Source organism: Moschus berezovskii, chromosome 6 (assembly GCF_049115385.1).
Source record: "Moschus berezovskii isolate FMDL1 chromosome 6, NW_MosBer_1.0, whole genome shotgun sequence".
Taxonomy (NCBI): Eukaryota; Metazoa; Chordata; class Mammalia; order Artiodactyla; family Moschidae; genus Moschus; species Moschus berezovskii.
Window position 1 is genome coordinate 76,256,902 of NC_142465.1, and position 14,568 is coordinate 76,271,469.

The following is a 14,568-nucleotide window of genomic DNA, read 5'->3' on the forward strand; positions in this document are numbered from 1 at the left end:
TCTTGCCTTTTTCTCTAGTGATCCGGGCCAAGGTGGTAGGGAAGAAGCTGGTGAAGGAGGGGCCCTTTGGCACGCTGGTCTACACCATCAAGCAGATGAAGGTGAGCGATAGCCTGATCCCAGGCTCCAGGAAGGTTTGGGGGCTGGTGGGGGGCAAGGTTTCTGTCAGAGTCTTGGCCAGTGGAGGCAGGTGGAATTGGACTTAGAGTGTGTGTTTGTTTGGTGTCTGAGCCCCAGTCATAGCCCCTCTACCTGGCAGGAGAGGGCGTAGATGAGGCAGCACAAAGGGAAGGGTGGCTGTTTCATCCCAGAGCCAGGGCAGGTGGAATCCCTCAGAGGCAGCTGTTAAGAAGCTGGGCTCTGAAACCAGACAGCAGACAGTCCTGTTATCTAGTTACTATGAGCTACTGCCTAAGACACTGCCCTTCCCTTGGCCTCAGGCTTTCTTTCTTTTTTTTTTTTGGCCTCAGTCTTTCTATCTACAAAATGGGGGCAAGTAGGAATATTTACTAGATGGTCTCTACGGGCTCTTCTGAGGTTTGACTTTTTAGGATTAAACAGTGCCTACTTTTATGCAGTCACTAAGGTTACAACTTAGGTTTGACCTCTCAAAACTTTACATTGAACTTACATCATAGAAACCTCAAGCCAAAGTAGGAAATTCACCCTCTTTCCCTATTTTCCTGGGTTTAATTATCTTCTCACATCCCAGAAGTTAGCATCATCTACTAAGCATATTCATATAATTGAGCATATTTGTGAGCACATTAACATTAGGAAACACATTCAGGAAGCATGCCTTCAGAAAAAGCACATCAGATTTGAAACCTAGGGAGCCCACCTCCTAGTCTCAGCTCTATCCTCCACTTAGCTCATTTGCTTTAGAACTGTCCCCTTTCCTGGGCTCAGTTTTGCCATCTGTTAACAGTGTGGGGTTGGACTGAGCACTCCTAAGAGCCCTGCTGGCTCAGGCATTTCAGGATTCTAAGTGCCCTGGGACATGGACTATGTTGCTTCTAAGCAGGAGCTAGTTTGGGTGCCTTGGCACAGAGGACTGGGGCTCTACCCTGAACAGCTTGGCAGCTGTTCCGTCACCCTCCCCCCACTTTGTAAGCACCTCCTTGCATGCAGCACTCTGTGCCAGGAACTGTGGAGGCCACAAGGGAGATGCAGTCCCTATGTCTAGGAACTGCAGTTAGGCGAGAGCAGACATGTGCATGGCAGATCAGAAGTTTGAGATGGGGTGTGCCGGGTCCCAGCAGACTGCCAGCCTGAGTACAACTCAGTGCTCACATTTGCATTCCCAGCAATCAGCGTGGGACCAACAGGGACTCAGTAAATGTTTGTCCATATAATGAGGGAATGAGGGTGAGACCGCTGGCCTGAAACCCTGCAGAGGAAACAATTCGTGGGTAGGATTGAGAAGTAGGGAGAGACACAGTCATGGGTGGTACCCAGCCATCTCGGAGGCAGACCTCCAGGCCTCATAATTCCTGCGTCCTGAAGCCCGAGGTTAGATGTACTGAGTTTGCAGAACCTGTTGCTTTGGATTCAATTTTGGAAACATCCACAGCCTTCTGGTTATGTAATGTCCAGAGTCAGCCCTGGCCAGCTGCCCTTGGCTGCCCAAGCCTGGTCATGGGACCAGCTTATGTCTTCAGACGACTATGGGGAAAGAAGAGTGGGTGGAGGGGGGACCAACAAGAGCAGTAACAGCCCCAAAACCCACTGTGTAACCCCTGGCAGCTGGCAAGCAGATGCAAAAGCAGATTAGACAAAGGCAGAGGTTCAGGAGATGCGTTCCCTGTCTTCTCTGAAACAGCCCTTCACATTGTGAGAGACGCTTTGCACCTAGCAGAGCGCTGGGAGGGGAAGAGCTGGGGGCAGCAGTTCCTAAGCTTGCCCAGCTCCTCTCCTTCCTTCAGGGCCTGGATGCCAGGGTCACCAGAGGCCTTGCTATGGGCACAATGTCCCGCTTCTGCCTCACTGGGGTAAGAACAGCCCCTGGGCATCGTTTAGAGGCCAAATGACACTTGCTCACCTATGTGCTTCAGAGAAAACACACCCATTCCCAAGATGCTGGTCTTATTCTGTTCATTCACCATCTTTCACCCAGGTCCATGGATCAGAGAGCTGGGCATTAGAAAATAAAATTCCCTGTCTTACTTGTGACAGAGGCTCAAAGAGAAATGAATTGCCCAGAATCACACATTTCATTACAGGCAAATCTAGTTCCCAAGCTGAGGTGCCAGGACTCCTTCCCAACCCTGGGTGTTCTTTACATGACTCCCCGAATCTCCCTGAAATCCTACTTCGATCATCAACCACCATCTAGTACCTTTATTAACTCTGCCCCTGCTACCAGCCCACTATTAGATAAACCATAGAACTGGTCATTGCCCTTCTAGCCAGAGAGGCCACTGGGTTCTGCTGATCTCCAGGTACTGGCTGGCTAGTCTGAGAAGGTGCGGGACAGAGGAGCAGGAGTAGGCCTTCCTCCCCTCTCTCACTTCCTTTCTGTCTGTACCCTCTCTGTGCTTTGCACTGTGCTTTTCTGAGCTGAGGATACAAAGATAATTGTTATAATGAACACAAGGCTCCATACAAGTAACAGTGAATGAACATTTACTATGTACCATGCATCCTGATAAGCCTTTGCATGGGTCAGTCCTCACAACAACTCGATGAAACAGATAAACATTATCCTCTATTTTACAGGTGAGACTCGAAAGGTTATACAACAGTCAAGATCATTTAGTTAGAAATTGGTGACTAGAGTGAAATTAGAGTTTTTGCCTACAAGGAGATTACAGAGCAGCAGGCTTTATTCACCCTTCCCGCCCACTTTGGGAGCTCCCCCCACAACACACCATTTGTATCTAATTCCCCTAGGAAACAAAAGGAGGTTAGCTTGGGTTTGTGGGTTTGTCATCCAGCAGTGTAGCTCTTGACTTGCAAAGGGTGTATGGAAAAAATCTTTGTAGGAAGAAAGGGGAAGAGGCCTGAGAGGGGAGCCTGCAGGAGTTTTGGCACTGGTCCCTGGGCGCTTTGTTCTAGAGGATTAGAGTCTACCCAGAGAGTCAGCTGGGGAAAGCAAGGACTCCCTTAAAGCACGGCTAAAGGAGCTCAAAAGATGTGAGAATTTGAGCTGCGCTATCTGTCCTCTCTCTTTCCTGAGTTCCCAACCTCTCGCCCCCAAATTTCTCACCAGATGAAAGGCAGGATAGACACCCTCCCATATGCTAGTTCTGGATCCTCCGGTCATCCTCTCAGGTATATCTTGAGTGTGCAGAGGTGAGACAGGGAGGGTGTTAGAATGTTGAGGCAGCTTATTGCAAACTCAGTCTTGGAGATTAGCTGGGGCTAGGGTGCTGGGCTGTGGAGCAAAGGTGGAAGTTTCCAGAATTGGATGTTCTAATCTTCGGGGACCTTATCTCTCATCAGGATTATGAGAAAGCATCTGCTTTGCTGTGGCTATAATTTATGCCAAGGAAACCTGCTCTCAGACTGGCTACAGGGGCCAGCATGTGGGGGACATGATGTCCCAGCTGGTCTCGGGGAAAGTCCCATGGGAAGGCCCGCTGGTCATGTGCTGTGCATGTCCTGACCCGGGGGAGGACATATCTGCTGGACAATCGGATTGCCTGGCCCCCAGGACTTCCTTCCTTCAGGGCTTTGTCTAATCAAAATGAGCAATGGCAGCATCTCGCCTTTGAAGCTCCAGCTGGAAGCCTTTCTGGCCACCCCCTCCCAGCTCTCCCGCTCTCTCCGGCCGGCCAACAGGGAGGGGGAGCCCCTCCACAGCCCAATGCCTGTGACTCTGTTCTCGTGTGCTCTGCCTCCCCAGCTAGACAGCCCGATCTGTGAGAGAAAATCCATGTACTTGGTACTTCAGGCAGGTTTCTACTGCCTCTGAAACTCAACTGCTTATAAGAACCAGAGTGAGTTTAAATGAGTTCAGGCTATAAAGCAGCATCCAGCACAGTGCTGATCTTCCACAGGCAAGCCAGAAATATCTGACACAGTGGTGACAGTTCATGCTGCGAATATTGATAAAGACCAGATGACATTCCGTAAGAAATAGGTAAAACTCCCCAAACTCAGAAATGTCTTTCTCACATTACTTGTTCCTTCACTCCAAGGGAAGTTAAATTCTTGGAAATTCATGTATTTACTTACTGTCATGAGGTGAGGCCGAGAGGCTTGTAAAGTCCAGCGTGGTGTGTGGGTAGTATATATGTGTGTATATATACATATACGTAAATATAATGGAATATTATTCAGCCCTAAAAAGGAAAACTTGTCATTTGTGACAACACAGGTGAGCCTGGAGGACATTATGCTAAGTATAATAAGCCAGACACGGAAAGAAAAACATTACATAGCCTCATTTATTTGTGAAATCTAAAAAAAGTAGAATTCTTAGAAACAGCAAGTGGAACGGTGGTTATCGGGATCTAGGAGATGCAGAAAATGGGAGATATTGGTGAAAGGTTGCAGCCTTTCGGTGCTGAAGCATGTCTGAGCTCTGGAGATCTAAGGGCCAGCATGGGGACTACAGTCGACAACACTGTACGACACACCAGAAAGGTGCTGAGAGAGGAGATGTTAAGTGTTCTTATACATAAAAGGAACTATGTGAGGTGATGGATGTGTTCGCCAGCTTCCTTGTGGTAATCACACCGTATACATATATCAAAATAACCCCTGCATACCTTACACTGATACATCTTTTATCTGTCAGTCATACCTCAATAAAGCCAGTGGAGTGGGGAAGGAGCAACCTGCCCACTTCTGAAACCAGCTTTAACTATTTGTACCAAGAGACAAGGCTGGGCAAGACATGTAGGAAGAAGGGGACCAAATTCTTCTGTCTGCTCATGACAAGCTTCAGTATAACTTGTTTTAAACTAACTGTAACTAAATGTGTGCCAGGTGCTATTCTAAGGCATTTAATTCTCAAAAACACCTTATAAAGTCAGTTAGTTGTTGTTTAGTCACTAAGTCACGTTCAACTCTTTGCAACCCCCTGGATTGCAGCTTGCTAGGCTTCCCTGTCCTTCACTATCTCCTGGAGTTTGTTCAAACTCATGTCTGCTGAGTCAGTGATGCCATCCAACCATCTCATCCTCTGTCACCCCCTTCTCCTCTTGCCCTCAATTTTTTCTAGCATCAGAGTTTTTTCCAGTGAGTCAGTTCTTTGCATCAGGTGCTTTGCTGCATTTTAGAGATGAAGAAACTGAGGTCCAAAGATAGTAAACAGCTTTCCAAGAAGCTAATAAGTAGCAGAGACAAGATATAGACTCTAGCTGTCTGTCTATAGAACCTGCTGCTTCTGCTGCTAAGTCACTTCAGTCATGTCTGACTCTGTGCGACCCCATAGACGGCAGCCCACCAGGCTCCCCCGTCGAGTTTACCATTAATCTTCCATTGCACTGGCTGGATTAGATTAACCACCTTTCCAATTCTGAGATTCTCTGATTTTAGGACATTATAAACCCATTATAACCCTTCTAAATTTTTCAAACCAATTCTAGGTCTCTATGGCTACAGACATAATAATACTTTAGGATCAATATTTAGATTAAGCTAGATTAATATAAAGAAAAGACAACAAAATGAGTAAAAATCTGCCTAACTTTACCGTACATTTACTACAAACGTATTGTTATTTTCAGAATTGACCTTAAAAGGCAGCTCTGTATTTGTCAGACTCAGTCAATGGCACCCCACTTCAGTACTCTTGCCTGGAAAATCCCATGGACGGAGGATCCTGGTGGGCTGCAGTCCATGGGGTCGCTAAGAGTCAGACATGCTGAGCAACTTCACTTTCACTTTTCACTTTCATGCATTGGAGAAGGAAATGGCAACCCACTCCAGTGTTCTTGCCTGGAGAATCCCAGGGACGGGGGAGCCTGGTTGGCTGCCGTCTACGCACACAGAGTCGGACATGACTGAAGTGACACAGCAGCAGCAGCAGTCATTTATAATGTATTAAGATTCTGACTTTGTGTGTAAGTGCTAGAAACCATGTTAAATAATGTGTTCTTCAGTTCAAAAGCAGCAGGAATGCTAAGCTGATTTCAACAAGTGGAGTTCTTACTGGGCAGGGGCTTGATTCTCACTCATAAAGCAGAGAGGAGATAAAGGGAACAGACCAACATGGAATAAACTGAGGCTCCAATAGGCTGTCCTGAAAAACCTAGAGCGAGTACTGAGTTGGAACACTCGCCAAAAAGTCAAGGGTAATCCATACCAAAATGAGAAGTTGCTGGGCCTGGGAGTAAATGCAAGGGACATTCTCCCAAGGCCACATGTGATGGCATGCACACAGCAGCCCTCTTAGGTACGGTTCCTATTAGAGCCAGAGAGGCACCATCCACCACCGAGGAACTGGGGGGTAGGATGTGACATGCCCCTGCCCCCCGCGGCATAACTGAAAACTGAGTGAAGACAGCAGTCGCCCCCACCCCCTGCTCTTGGCTGCATTTCCTGGCTTAGCTGGAGAGCCTCGAGGGAGAAGAGGGTTGAGAAGGGAGACCAGGTAAATTAAAAGCACCTGCACTGATGGTTGCACACAATTAGAACAGTACTCCCCTTAAAAGGAAGGAGCTCCCAAACCCTGTCAGTCCAACAAACCCATTATGATGGCGGGGCGGGGGTGGAGGGGGGCGCTCATGGACCACCTACCCCCACCAGGCAATCACCACTTGAAAGAAAGCAGGGAGAAAAACACAGCCCATTAGATTGAATGGGAGACAGAAGAGACACCAGTGAGGTGATGTCTGGCTTTTTATTAATTACTATAAGTAAATTAATAACACATACCAGAACTAAAGCAGAAACATTGTCATATTGGAAACCCTTGGGATAACCCCAGAGACCACCAGCCATGCAGTGCTGAGAACTGGGGGATAATGGGATTCGGCAACACCTCGGTGCCCCCTCCCACCGCTGCCAGCTCACACGGTTAACAGTTGTCTCAACAGATCAGGGCCCGCAGAACGCTCGTGGACTTGACCTGGAATCACCAAGTGGGTTCAGCCTCCATTATGTTCACACCGGCGGCTCTAAGCACAGGCTGATGAAGGAGGCACATAGCTATAAATGGCACCTGCCTGCATCAGAGGCCCTCAGCCATGAGCTTGTGAGGCTGCCAGGGAGACAGCATAGGATAATGGTTAAGAACAAGTTCTCCTGCTTCCATTCCTGTCTCTGCCATTCACCAACCGTGTGGCCTTAGACAAGCCATTTAACCTGCCTGGGCCTTGGGCTCCTCACCTATAACATGGAATGGGAGGTGTGACTGGCTGGATGGGAAGGTTTCTTGGGGAAGGCGCCAACCTTGGCTCAGAGGAGAGAGGAGCAGGTGGCTTTGCTCTGGAGTGAAGACCCTTGGGTAGGTAGTCAGTGACTGGCCACACTGGCCTATGAAGGAAATCCGATCCCACAGCCCAGATGACAGCATGCGTTCTGAGGTCTCGTCCTCCTCTCATGACATTCCTTCTGCCCACAGATGTACCGAGGGTTCACCAAGATGCCCCATGTGCAGTACATCCACACAGAAGCTTCCGAAAGTCTCTGTGGCCTTAAGCTCGAGGTCAACAAGTACCAGTACCTGCTGACAGGTAACGGCCAACTCCAGCATCTAGGTCACGGTTTGGCCAAAGGCCACTGCTCTTCAATTCAGAGGATGAAGGAGTTGTAGATGTGCCCGCTGAAGTGTAAGGAGTTATCTAGAGTTGAGTCTGTCTTACTCGGCCAGTGGTGGGAGCTTGAAGTTTCTATGTAAGGCTGGGTTTTACTTATTTTTTTAAATTAATTTTTATTGGAGTACAGTTGCTTTACAAGGCTGGGATTTAGTCTCCATTCTACCACTGACTGGGGAGGAAATCTCCTAGTTTTGCAATTTCTCAGCTTTACTATAAGTAAAAAGAAATTGCTAGTACCTATTGCTCTCCAAATCTCAGTCAACCTATTAGGTCTGTCTTTTAAAGTTATCCACCTTTAGGCAATCAGTGGAGAAAAGAAAAAAAAACAAAAGCAAGACCAAAAAGCCATTGATGTGAGAAGAGAACAGTTGGTCTCTGACCCCAGCTCCAGTGCTCAATGGGTTTGTGGACCTTCCACAAATCGCTTAACCTCTCCAAGCTTACTTTTCTGCATTTGGAAAATGGGAATATAATCCATCCTAAAAGGTGTTGGAGAGGATGAAATAAAATCACGGGACTGAAAAGTACATAGTACATACATTTCCTGGCCTAAGGAGGTTACTCAGTAGGCGTGAATTCCTTCTCTTCTGGCTGGGTTCTGGACAAAATAACTCTCCCCTTCTGCCTTTCGTCCTCTAGGCCGTGTCTATGATGGCAAGATGTACACAGGACTGTGTAATTTCGTGGAGAGGTGGGACCAGCTCACCCTCTCCCAGCGCAAGGGGTTGAACTATCGATATCACCTGGGTTGTAACTGCAAGGTAAGCCCCAGGGAGAGCAGGCAGGGGAGGTGCTGGCTTGCAGCCCTAGAAACGTCAGCTCCTCCAGTACTGGGCACTGGGCCCTTGGGCTGGGAAGGGCGTGCATGTCAGGCCTGGGCAGAGGGGCAGGTCTGAGCAGGGGTGGCGAGGAATGTTGCACCTATGCTGAGCAGCAAAGAAGAAGAGGAAAGGATGCCTTTCTGCTATAATCTGTGCTGCCCACTTGGCAGCTGCTGGGGCATGAGGGCTCTTCAGCATTCTTGACCCCCCGCCCCCCACTGTGACTCAAGGTTGTAGAAGGTACAGGATCCTTAATGGCAGGAACTGCCAAGCAGTCCCAAGTGGGCTTGCCTAGGCAGCTGACTCACTGGTGGCCTCCACCCCAGGTGGCTTAACTGGTACAGGACTGCTGATACCACTTGCTTCAGAAGGCCACTCTTCAGCCTGGCCCAACTTCTTGACCCAAGCACAGAGTTAGGGCCCACAGCCTTGCTGCTGTGGGAGGCAGTTGGGCCAGTCTCTCAGTTAATTCTCGTGGCAACTCTGCAAAATTGGGGTAACAGTGATTGCTACTATTATAGTTTTAATTATCCCCATTTTGCAGATGAGGAAACAGAGGCCTAAATCACACAGCTCACTAAGTCTGATTTCCAGCCTATGGCAGCTGGACTCTACATTTTTATGCTTTAATCTTTCTGATTTCTCAATTCCCTACAACTGCTTAGAACTCCCATGCTTGCCTGTTACCACTTGAGAGGAAAAGCTCTCCCAAGTATCTAATTCTACCACTTTCTGGCTGTGTGACTTGGGGCAAGTTACTTAACCTCTCTGAGGCTCTGTTGTTTGTAAAAGGGAGATAAATCAGTTATGAGAATTAAAGAGTAAGATAGAAGCACTTAGCAGAATGTCTGGTACATAGTAGGTGCTCAATAAATATTGGTGAGTGTTATTTATACGGTCCTTACTAAGGGAGGGATGTGGCTGGGCTCCACCGTAGAGATCTCGCATCAGGCCTCAGTCCATCCTGGCAGAGTCCACCAACCTTTGGTTGTTATCTCACTGCAGATCAAATCCTGCTACTACCTGCCGTGCTTTGTAACCTCCAAGAACGAGTGTCTCTGGACCGACATGCTCTCCAATTTTGGCTACCCTGGCTACCAGTCCAAACACTACGCTTGCATCCGGCAGAAGGGTGGCTACTGTAGCTGGTACCGAGGATGGGCACCCCCGGACAAAAGCATCATCAATGCCACAGACCCCTGAGCACCAGACCCGGCCCCACCTCACTTCCCTCCCTTCCCACTGAGCTTCCCTTGGACACTAACTCTTCTCAGATGATGACAATGAAATTAGTGCCTGTTTTCTTGCAAATTTAGCACTTGGAACACTTAGAGGAAAATCTATGCTGTCATATGGAGTTTATTTGGAACCATCCTCCTGGCCCCATCCCTCCCTTTCTTTTTGGTTTTTGACATCACCCATTTCCACCTGGAAATTTCTGTTGTCATGCCAGAAAGAATGAGGAATGGGTACTCCTCTTCTTCGTGATGATATAATCTATATTTTTTTAGGAAAACAAAAATTGAAAAACTACCCGATTAGGGCATTGTAATATCTACCCTTCTTTCTTCTTCCCCATCTCACCATCTCCCAGACTCTCCTCCCTTTGCCCTTCTCTACCCTCTTCCTCAGTACATAAAGGACACAGACAAGGAAGCTGCTGAAAAGCCAACTGTTGCAAATCAGTCAAGGGCAGCCAGCAGATAGACTCAAGGTACGCAGAAGATCTTACACACCGAGGAGATGCTACTGCATGTCCTAACCAGACTCTGTCTGTCTGTGTCTGCACATGCGAGTGAGGGAGGGAAGGAAGAAATGCAAGAGGGTCTGGATGATGCAGCACACACACACAGTTCCCCCAGCCCACGGATGCTTGGGTTGACCAGACGTTTCTGAGTCTGGAGCAAGCAGCCAGGCCAGAATAACAGAATTTTCTTAGTTGATGAAGACTTAAACATCTGCCTGAGGTCAGGAGGCAATGTGCCTTAGACAAAAGCTCAGGTGGAGACTTAGATGAATGTCTTTCCTCTCCTCACTTCCCACAAGATTTCCTCCTGGAAATATCTTTGGTAGATTTGGCCAGGAGCTTGCCTTTATGTAAATTGGAGAAATATGAACACCGTACACTATCCATGGATATAGAACAAGTAGATTTGGGTAGAGGATATTATTTCCAAAGTAGCATTTTAGTTCACCTAGGGGGGTGTGTTTGCATACACATTTACATATACCCACGTGGGGACATAAGCTAATTTTTTTTTTTTTTTACAGGACACAGAATTCTGTTCAATGCTGTTAAATATGCCAATAGCTTAATCTCTTCTATTTTGTTGTTGTTGCTTGTTTCAAGAAAATGACATTCCAAGTTGATCTTTTATTATTTTTTTTTCATTTTAATTAAAATTTGAAATTCTGAGCACCCTCAGCATCCCTCTAATTGGGGTCATCTGACCTCTGTCCTCCTTTTCTCCTGCTTCATGTTTGGGGCCTTCATTTAACTGCCTTTACTGGCTGGCTCAGATGGGAGATGCGAGTTAGTGTGGGTCAGGGCCTGGGCACAAGAAGGAAAGCTGCAGTGTCCTGCCTTGGCTAGATGGCCACCTTTTCTGGGTTTGGGGACAACTTGCTCCTTTTCCTGTAGCTTACTGGCAGGTGAATATCCTAAGGCCCTCACCTCATAGAATTAAAAGTGATGGTCACTGGGAAAACCTGACTCTGCAAACAGCTGTAGGGTTTTTGTTGTGTTTTTTGAAATAAAACTATAATATAAATTCTCTGATTAAATAAAATTATTTTAAGTTTTAATGTTGAAAGTGAGATGCCAAGAGTAGGTGATAATGTATATTTTACAGAATTGAGGATGGTAGGATGGTTACATTCAATACGATGGCTCTGTCTCTTTTTTCAGATTATGGGTATTTGTCCTCTATTAGTATTTGTATCTTCAGTTCATTCCACTTTAGGAAACAGAGCTGCCAATTTAAACGGGAGAAAAAAAAAGAAGCAGACAACACAATGTAATGTCTCGCTCACAAACACAAATGCCCAGGCAAGGTGTTTGGCAGAACCTCAGAGCGAGAAGGCAGTCAAGGCATCTGGTTTCCTCCAGACTGGTCTCATTACCTAGTACCTTTCACCTTGTGGTTCTGACACTTGGCATGCAGGAAACAGGAGACTTTGCTCTCAGTGGGGCAGCATAAGCAGAAGGAGCTGAGTTCAGCAGGCCAGTGGTTTTTAAGGGGTAAGCCCCAGACTTGGTGTTTTAAGATTTTCTTAATTTGAACCTCAAAGTCCTACAAGGTGGAACCCCTAACCTGATCTGCACAGGTGCCCTCCCACAACTGGACATCAGTGTGACTCCATGAGGCATCTGGCTATTCTTGATCCCTGGTGGGGTCACCTCCACTCACACAAAGAGGGACTTGAGATGAGGCCTGAGCACGAATCACCTGAAGTTTCCCTCTGAAAAGTTGGTGGAACCACAGTCCCATCTGCCAGGCCCTGAAAAGGAGAACAGCAGGTCCTGAGCAAAGAAGGGTCCTTTGCAGAGTGATGTCAGAGGGCGGTTTTTGAGCTTTCTATAAGCTATAGCTTTGTTTATTTCACCTGTTCACTTACTGTATAATTTAAAGTCATTTATGTAGTTGAGACACTTCCATATTTCATTCATTTCATGAACGTTTTATTTTGCTAAATCTTATGTCATGTGTAGGCTGTAATATGTGTACACTGTGTTTAAGAGAAAAGAAAAAACAAAACCCACATGCCGCCATTTTTCTGAATCAAATTCTACAGTGGAATGGAGGGTAAAGACTTCTACTGTGCAGGCAGCTAGATTGGTAAATGGGGGAACTAGAAGGAACGAGCACTGGAGAGTCCTCTAGACTCCTCCCTGTTGGCATCCTAGTGCTTTCTGGACTACGAAGGAGGAGAGAAAAAACAGCAAGTACATTCACATCCTTGCTCTGTTATCAACTGGCCCTGGGCACTCTGCTGGCATTCCCATTCCTTTTTCCCTCTAGTGCACCCCATTGAGAAGCCATGATTTCACCTAAAACTCCAGGGCCATGGGACCTGTGATTCTGAGATGTCTTGGGCTCCTCTGGCCGTCTCTTCTGCCTCCCTATGCAGTAGGCACCACACCTAGGCTCTGACCTCTCAGGCCAGTGCTCCATCTGGCCAGCACTGGGAGACTCCTGTGCTTTTCACCCTTGCACAGCCCCAGACACATAATGGCAATCAGGCTATAGCCCATGAGCACCATTTTTCACTGTGGTTCTTGAGCAATTAAAAAAAAATGACTTATTGGAACAGCTGCTTCAGAGAAACTGTGGTCCCCAGGAGACAACGCCCTCCCCTGCCTCTGTCCTTCATCATGTGCTCGCTGACCAGCAACATGGACTAACCAAAAATGACACCCTGGTGTTTGGCTCCTGGCTGTGAAAGTAAAAATATCACTAAAATAGTTTTACCCAAGAAAAACACTTTAAAAATTCTGACAGCAAAAACAAAACACAATGGGCGCGTGTTGGGGAGACGGATATCAACAGCTTCCAAACGGGCTCCTGGGAGGCATGAGAAGGGCTCACGGCCCGAGGGGAGGGGCTTCATAAACTCTCCCAGGCACCACCCTCCTTCCTCCTTAGCCGGTCTGCTGTCCTGAGACCCAGAAGTGATGGAGAGAAACCAACTAGAGAAAACCCTGTCTGGAAGGAATGTATTTGTTGCTAAATTTTGTAGCACTGTTTACAGTTTTCCTCCATGTTATTTATGAATTTTATATTCCGTGAATGTATATTGTCTTGTAATATTGCATAATGTTCACTTTTTATAGTGTGTCCTTTATTCTAAACAGTAAAGTGGTTTTATTTCTATCACATACCTGCTGTCTCATGCTTCTTTGTGTCCTGACCGCTGTTGGGGGTTATGGCGACCACAGAGGGTCCAGAAGTCAGGTCCTGCCTGCTTTGGCCCCTGGCCTGTGCCTAGTCCTTTCCCTCCATTCACTTCCACAGTATGGACCCACCCTGCCCCAGCCCTTTCCCCAGGTGGGAGCATTTTCAGGAAAGGCATCCTAGACTTCCTGTGGCAGCTAATCCAGCCCTGACCTTCCTCCCTGATTCTATGACCAGGGTTCGCCCCAGTTCTATGGAATCTGGATCAACATCTAATTACCTGTTAGTGGTTCAGGTATTCCCAGACTGGAGCCCTGACTTAGCCTTCCCTATTTTCTTTCTTAGAATCTCAACCTAGTGGAAGTGGGAGGGGGAGGCTCAAACAGCAGTCCTTGATGCCAAATGCCTGCCTGGAACTTCAAGTATGACTTGGCCTAATTGGGAATGCCAGGAACTCACTACAGCCGTGCAACACCCCGCACACCCACCCCCCTCTGGACCCACTCAGAACTTACAGCTGGGCCTGTCACCTTCAATGGGCTGGGTTGGCAGCAAACCCCCCACTCAAATATTATCCCACTGTTGACAATGTTTCAAGGTATAGCTTTGCCCCAATTTTAAAACTACTCTATTTTGAGCACCTGTTGTACGCCACTGAGAAGGCAATGGCACCACACTCCAGTACTCTTGCCTGGAAAATCCCATGGATGGAGGAGCCTGGTAGGCTGCAGTCCATGGGGTCACTGAGAGTCGGACATGACTGGGCAATTTCACTTTCACTTTTCACTTTCGTGCATTGGAGAAGGAAATGGCAACCCACTCCAGTACTCTTGCCTGGAGAATCCCAAGGATGGGGGAGCCTGGTGGGCTGCAGTCCATGGGGTCACAGAGTCAGACACGGCTGAAGCGACCTAGCAGCAGCAGCAGCAGCATTGGACGCCATGCACAGTACCCTGTACACATGATCGTGTTAAATCTCAACAACCCAATGAAGTGGTTCCACTGTCATACATGGTTTTCAACCAAGGAAGCTGAGGCTCACAGAGATCCAAAGCCTAATAGGTGGGCAGAACTGGGATTCAAACTCAGGCTGGTTTGAGGATAAATCCTGAATTTTCTTCACTGTTTCTCACTTTGTTG

At 47.5% G+C, this 14,568-nt stretch overlaps 2 protein-coding genes across 2 annotated transcripts in view; one reads left to right on the forward strand and one right to left on the reverse strand.

The window, feature by feature from the left end:
- The window catches only part of TIMP3 (TIMP metallopeptidase inhibitor 3), a 59,405-nt gene extending 45,991 nt beyond the window's left edge, over positions 1–13,414 (forward strand). The window contains exons 2-5 of the mRNA XM_055394946.2: positions 19–101; positions 7,517–7,628; positions 8,352–8,473; positions 9,539–13,414. Coding sequence (XP_055250921.2) covers positions 19–101; positions 7,517–7,628; positions 8,352–8,473; positions 9,539–9,736 — 515 coding nt within the window. The 3' untranslated portion in view covers positions 9,737–13,414. The remainder of the gene's footprint in view (positions 1–18; positions 102–7,516; positions 7,629–8,351; positions 8,474–9,538) is intronic.
- Positions 1–14,568, reverse strand: part of SYN3 (synapsin III) — a 446,058-nt gene that overhangs the window by 305,969 nt on the left and 125,521 nt on the right. The gene's annotated exons all lie outside the window — the stretch shown is intronic.